At 44.4% G+C, this 7,531-nt stretch overlaps 1 protein-coding gene across 1 annotated transcript in view; it reads right to left on the reverse strand.

Annotated features, from left to right (window-relative positions):
- Window positions 1-1,125: 1,125 nt before the first annotated feature.
- Window positions 1,126-7,531, reverse strand: part of ufc1 (ubiquitin-fold modifier conjugating enzyme 1) — a 21,199-nt gene continuing 14,793 nt past the window's right edge. Inside the window, exons 3-6 of the mRNA XM_023968805.2 lie at window positions 6,943-7,006; window positions 6,028-6,104; window positions 5,864-5,954; window positions 1,126-1,552 (exon numbers count right to left, since the gene is read on the reverse strand). Coding sequence (XP_023824573.1) covers window positions 1,472-1,552; window positions 5,864-5,954; window positions 6,028-6,104; window positions 6,943-7,006 — 313 coding nt within the window. The 3' untranslated portion in view covers window positions 1,126-1,471. The remainder of the gene's footprint in view (window positions 1,553-5,863; window positions 5,955-6,027; window positions 6,105-6,942; window positions 7,007-7,531) is intronic.

The following is a 7,531-nucleotide window of genomic DNA, read 5'->3' on the forward strand; positions in this document are numbered from 1 at the left end:
GAAATATGTTAATTTAGTATATGTAACATTATCCCACCGGTCACAATTGTGACCGACCATAAAACACACTTTTTCACCTACTTTTCGATTAAAATTTCAAAAAAGAATGATTGATTACTTCAAAGGGTTACTAATGACACTTGATTTGGATATTTTCATGTCTGGGGAAAATTTGGGATTAAATGGGTTAAGTGACTAAGATACCATAGTATAGAATATATACATATGAGATGAGTAATGCCAGATATGTAAACATTAATAAAGTTACTAGTGTTCCATTCCTTAAAGTGGCCAGTGATTGCTAGTCTATGCCCATAGGCAACAGCCTGTAATGTGCTAGTAATGGCTGTTTAACAGTCCGATGGCCTTGAGATAGAAGCTGTCTCTCGGTCCCAGCTTTGATGCACCTGTACTGACCTCGCCTTCTGAATGACAGCGGGGTGAACAGGCAGTGGTTTGGGTGATTGATGTCCTTGATTTTCTTTGCCTTCGGGTGCTGTAGGTGTCCTGGAGGGCAGGTAGTTTGCCCCCGGTAATGCGTTGGATAGACCGCACCACCCTCTGGAGAGCCTTCGGTTGCGGGCAGTGCAGTTGCCGTACCAGGCGGTGATACAGCAGGATGCTTTCAATTGTGCATCTGTAAATGTTTGTGAGGGTTTTAGGTGACAAGCCCAATTTCTTTAGTCTCCTGAGGTTGAAGAGGTTCTGTTGCGGCTTCTTCACCACACTGTCTGTGTGGGTGGTCCGTTTCAGTTTGTCAGTGATGTGTACGCTGAGGAACTTGAAGCTTTCCACCTTCTCGACTGCAGTMCCGTCGATGTAGATAGGGGGGGTACACCCTCTGCTGTTTCCTGAAGTCCATGATCATCTCCTTTGTTTTGTTGACATTGAGTGATTGGTTTTCCAGGCACCACACTACCAGAGACCTCACCTCCTCTCTGTAGGCTGTCTTGTCATCGTTGGTAATCAAGCCTACCACTGTCTGCGGAATTGATGATTGAGTTGGAGGCGTGCATGGCCACGCAGTCATGGGTTAACAGGGAGTACAGGAGGGAGCTGAGCACACATCAAAACACACAGATAAAACACACGACAAGTATCAAATCAGAACAGATAAAACACACGACAGGTATCAGACATGTTTTATTAGATGACACAGGAGCAACATTCTGTCAACTCAAACACTGAAGTTTAAAACACCCGTTTTCTAGTGGAATGTAGGCTGCGATTCAACATGGTGTTATTGCGCAACTGACATTTAAAAGGTCATTTCTGATTGAGCCGACATCTGCAGAGTTTAACTTGAATGTGAACGCAGGAACATTGCCTTTTAAAGCAACAGAAGAGTGAGTGGTCACATGTCGGTAGCCACATCATTAGTCTGTTTTCTGGTTCTCAGAACAAACAGCAGCAGCGCCTTCACTGGGACCACACCAGTAAACATGTTCACAAAGAGGGAAGGGGGGGGGTCTCAGCTTCCCTGCTGCTCTCTGTGTGTGATCAGTCCTTTAGAGATCAGGTCTGGAATCTCCACCGCCAACCACGGACCCAACTACACACACACACAGAGACAGACCACACACACACAGAGACAGAACGACACACACAGAGACAGAACACACACACAGAGACAGAGACACACACAGAGACAGAGACACACAACACAGAGACAGAGACACACACACAGAGACAGAGACGACACACAGAGACAGAGAGACACACAGAGACAGAGAGCACACAGAGACAGACGAGACACACAGAAGCAGAGAGCACACACAGACAGAGAGACACACAGAGACAGAGAGACACACAGAGAACAGAGACACCACACAGAGACAGAGACACACAGAGACAGAGACACACAGGACAGAGACCACACACACAGAGAAGCAGACAACACAGAGACAGAGACACACACAGAGACAGAGACACACACAGAGAACAGAGACACACACAGAGACAGAGACACACAACACAAGAGACAGAGCACACACACACAGAGACAGAGAGACACACAGAGACAAGAGACACACAGAGACAGAGAGACACACAGAGACAGAGACACACACACAGAGACAGAGACACACAGAGACAGAGAGACACACAGAGACAGAGACCACACACACAGAGACAGAGACACACAGAGACAGAACCACAAGAACAGAGACACACACAGAGACAGAGACACACAGAGAACGGAAGACAGAGAGGCAGAGAGAGAGAGGTCGTCAGTTAGGTTGTTAGTTACTGGACATAAGAGATGTGAAAAGTTTGAGTCTTGTGTGTCTGTGTTTATAGTTCTGTGTCTTACTAGACTGTACTCCTAACTGTACTATTCACAGAGCTGTGAGGAAGTAACTACACCCCCTAAAAGTTATTTTTTATCTGTTGTTTTATATGTAATGTAAGCGCCTTAATGTGTTTGGACCCAGGTAGAGTAGCTGCGCCTTAGCAGGAACTAAATGGGGAACCGTAATAAATACATACCCTGGTTCGATCCTGGGCTGTATCACAACCGGCCCTGATGGGGAGTCCCATAGGGCGGTGCACAATTGGCCCAGCGTCGTCCGGTTTAAGGGAGGGTTTGCCGGAGTAGGCAGTCATTGTAAATAAGAATTTGTTCTTACTTCTCTGATAGGGGGCAGCATTTCACTTTGGATGAAAAGCGTGCCCAGAGTGAATGCCTCCTACTCTGTCCCAGATGCTAATATATGCATATTATTATTACTATTGGATATAAACCACTCTGAAGTTTCTAAAACTGTTCGAATGATGTCTGAGTATAACAGAACTCATATGGCAGGCAAAAACCTGAGAGAAAATCCAAAGAGAAGTGAGAATTCTGAGGCTGGTCGATTTAACTCATCGCCTATTGAAACTCCAGTGGGATATGGATCTGTTTGCACTTCCTACGCCTTCCACTAGATGTCAACAGTCTGTAGAACATTGAATGAAGCTTCTACTGTGATGTGGGCCGGTGGGAGCTGTTTAGTCAGTGGTTGGCAGAGGCCAGTTCTGGTCATGCGCATTCCACATGATATCGACTTGCTTCCATTACTTCTATAGACACAAGAATTCTCCGGTTGGAACGTTATTGAATATTTATGATAACATCCTGAAGATTGATTCTCTACTTAGTTTGACAAGTTTATTCGACCTGTAATATAACTTTTTGTAAGTTTTGTCCGACGTTCGCCTGGATCTGCGCGAGCGTTTGGACATGTGCACTAAACATGCTAGCAAAAGTAGCTACTTAGACATAAATAACGGACATTATCGAAAAAAAAACAATTTTGTGGAACTAGGTTCCTGGGAGTGCATTCTGATGAGATAATAAAGGGAATATTTATGATGTAATTTCGTATTTCTGTTGACTCCAACATGGCGGAGAAATGTTTTTTTATCTGAGCGCCGTCTCAGATTATTCATGGTTGCTTTTTCGTAAAGTTGTTTTGAAATCTGACACAGCGGTTGCATTAAGAACAATGTATCTTTAATTCTTATAAAACATGTATCTTATATCAAAGTTTATGATGAGTATTTCTGTTATTTGATGTGGCTCTCTGCAATTCTCCGGATATTTTGGAGGCATTTCTGAACATAGAGCCAATGTAACTGATGATTTGTGATATAAATATGCACATTATCGAACAAACATACATGTTGTTGTAACATGAGTCCTATGAGTCATCTGATGAAGATCATCAAAGGTTAGTGATTAATTTTATCTCCATTTCTGCTTTTGTTACTCTCTTCTTTGGCTGGAAAAATGGCTGTGTTTTTCTGTGGCTATGTACTGACCTAACAATCGTTTGGTGTGCTTTCGCCGTAAATCCTTTTTGAAATCAGAAATGTTGGCTGGATTCACAACAAGTGTAGCTTTAATTTGGTGTCTTTCTGTGTGATTTCATGAAAGTTAGATTTTATATTAATATATTTATTTGGCTCTGCATTTTTACTTGCTTTTGGCCAAGTGGGACGTTAGCGTCCCACATATCCAGAGAATTAACTGACGTGCCTATTAAATAAATGTTAAAAAAATACAAAGTTACAAATTAGAATCAGTTGCAAATGATTAGAAATAAACATGGAGGATCCATCACCCTTCCATGAAGATCAGAAACTTGGTCTGTTTGGTAGGGTCAGCCTTCCATGAAGATCGAACCTGCGTGGTTTGGTAGGGTCCAGCCTTCCATGAAGATCAGAAACCTGGTCTGGTTTGGTGGGGTCCAGCCTTCCATGAGATCAGAAACCTGGTCTGGTTTGGTAGGTCCCCTTCCATGAGATCAGAAACCTGGTTTGGTAGGGTCCAGCCTTCCATGACGATCAGAAACTTGGTCTGGTTTGTAGGGTCCAGCCTTCCATGAGATCAGAAACTTGGTCTGGTTTGGTAGGGTCCAGCCTTCCATGAGATCAAAACTTGGTCTGGTTTGGTAGGGTCCAGCCTTCCATGAAGATCAGAAACTTGGTCCTGGTTTGGTAGGGTCCAGCCTTCCATGAAGACAGAAACTTGGTCTGGTTTGGTCAGGGTCCAGCCCTTCCATGAAGATCAGAAACTTGGTCTGGTTTGGTAGGGTCCAGCCTTCCATGACGATCAGAAACCTGGTCTGGTCTTAAACATACGGGTGTGTGGTAACACGTTATGCCAAGACCAAAAGAGCTCTTTGAGGCCCTCAGAATAAACATTGATGAGGCCAATGAGCCTGGGAGGAGTTACAAGCAATTTGAAGTCAATCATTCCAGTGTCTGATGGATAATTTATAGATGCTCAAAGAAGGCTGTAAGAACCCCAGGGTAACATGGAGGGATTTACAGGCATCTCTTGCCACAATCACTGTTGAACTGCATGAGTCAACTATCAGAAAGAGACTTGGTCTACATGAGGTCAGGAAGGAAGAAGCTTCAGCTCTCAAAACCAGAATAGAAATGCACGACTGTAGTTGGCCAGACAACACCTGGGGGAAGAACAATGTGCTCTGGACAGATGAGTCAAAGGTGGAGTTGTTTGGCCAGAAGTCATGTTTGCTGAAAACAAAACACTGCCTTTGAACAGAAGAACCTCACACCAACCATAGAGTGTGCTGCCTCAGGGCCTGGCCAGCTTGCCATCATTGAGTCAACCATCAATCCACATTGTACCAGAGAATACAGGAGGAGAATGTGAGGACATCTGTCAAAAAGCTGAACCCAAAATGGATCTTGCAACAGGACAATGGTCCAAAACACAGGAGCAAATCCACAACAGAATGGCTCAAACATAAAGAAATGGAGGGTTATGGAATGGCCGAGTCAAAGCCCAAGTTACAAGAAACGTCTACAGGAAGTTATTTCAGCCTAAGGGGGAAACACCAGCTATTGTTACTAGGGGTGTATTATTTCCGCCCACAAGGACATTTCATTTTTGTTGATTTTTGTGGAATAAATGATTGCAAAGTGTAGCTTTTCAGTGTCATTTGTTAAATTAGGTTACCTTTATCTGTCAATAGTATTGAAATCCAATATCCATATGTCCAAAAATAACTTTTAGGGGGTGTACTTACTTCCTCACAGCTCTATGAATAGTACAGTTAGGAGTACAGTCTAGTAACACAGAACTATAACACAGACACACACAGAACTACAACACAGAACTATAGCACACAGAGACACACACACACAGAACTATAGCACACAGAGACACACACACACAGAACTATAGCACACAGAGACACACACAGACTCAACTTTTCAGGGGGTGTAGTTATTTCCGCACAGCTCTATGAATAGTACAGTTAGTAGTACAGCCAAGTCTAGTGTAACAGAACTAACACACGCACCAGACACAAAGACACACATCAGACAAACATACACACAGAGCACGTACCCCCAGGGCCATCAGGTGAGCCAATCCAAACTTCGGTACGTTTCGCGCCCACAGGGGTTTGAAGTGGTCCGTCAGACAAATCTTCCCCCCCCTGCAACAAGACAGGAACCATGTCACCTTGCACCACTCTTCATCACAATGGGCCGTCTGTGTGTGTTTCTTACCTGTACATTTTGGCCGTTTTCCCGTCCAGCTCTGGGATGGCGACCTCGGGGGCAGTGGACGGGTACGTTACAGGAATCTGATCAGTCAGGAGAGACAGCGTCAGGGCTACAGGCTGGTGAGCGTCAGGCTGGTGAGCGTCAGGGCTACAGGCTGGTGAGCGTCAGGGCTACAGGCTGGTGAGCGTCAGGCTGGTGAGCGTCAGGGCCAATGGTATATAGAAGTCTATATTAAATAATACTGGTTTCAATGGTATATAGAAGTCTTATTAAATAATACTGGTTTCAATGGTATATAGAAGTCTTTATTAAATAATTGCCTGCCTGTTTGGTTGGATGGATTTTGGCTAGGCTACTTTGAAGCAAGGTAAGACATGCCTCATAATATGTAGTAAAACATTCAGGTTTCAAACATTTTAGTATTTGTTTTTTAAATGCATACTGCCTTCTGCTCATTGCAATGTGGTGTGTGACATGCTGTGAACCTGGCTAGTTGCACTTGAATTGCTGTTTTTAAACATGCTTTGCATTTAGAATAGCCTGTTTCACTCCAGCAGCTCTCACTACATCCTCTGGTATTAACAGCAATACATTTCACTACATCCTTTGGTATTAACAGCAATACATTTCACTACATCCTCTGGTATTAACAGCAATACAATTCACTACATCCTCTGGTATTAACAGCAATACATTTCACACATCCTCTGGTATTAACAGCAATACATTTCACTACATCCTCTGGTATTAACAGCAATACATTTCACTACAGCAGCTCTCACTACATCCACTGGTACTTAAAAATCAATGAATAGGCAAAAATGCATTATTTAGCAAAGGGATTATTATATATTTTTTTGATGATCTGCTTTTTATTTATTTTTGCCCAAACTTTGTGTGTTGCGTGTGTGTACTTACATCAAACTCCATGTCGAACTCATACTTCAGGAGGTCATGAATGTACCAGCACTTCCCAAACCACCTGGCAACAACACAACCCAAAATTGGTCAGTTGACGACAACAACACCACCACACAGGATTGGTCAGATTACAACACAGAGGATTTTTTATTTTTTATCCCATTTTCTCCCAATTTTCGTGGTATCCAATCGCTAGTAATTACTATCTTGCTCATCGCTACAACTCCCGTAGGCTCGGGAGAGACGAAGGTCGAAAGCCATGCGTCCTCCGAAGCACAACCCAACCAAGCCGCACTGCTTCTTAACACAGCGCGCCTCCAACCCGGAAGCCAGCCGCACCAATGTGTCGGAGGAAACACTGTGTACCTGGCCCCCTTGGTTAGCGTGCACTGCGCCCGGCCCGCCACAGGAGTCGCTGGAGCGCGATGAGACAAGGATATCCCTACCGGCCAAACCCTCCCTAACCCGGACGACGCTATGCCAATTGTGCGTCGCCCCACGGACCTCCCGGTCGCGGCCGGCTGCGACAGAGCCTGGGCGCGAACCCAGAGACTCTGGTGGCGCAGCTAGCACTGCGATGCAGTGC

The sequence above is a fragment of the Salvelinus sp. IW2-2015 genome, linkage group LG23, assembly GCF_002910315.2.
Source record: "Salvelinus sp. IW2-2015 linkage group LG23, ASM291031v2, whole genome shotgun sequence".
Lineage (NCBI taxonomy): Eukaryota > Metazoa > Chordata > Actinopteri > Salmoniformes > Salmonidae > Salvelinus > Salvelinus sp. IW2-2015.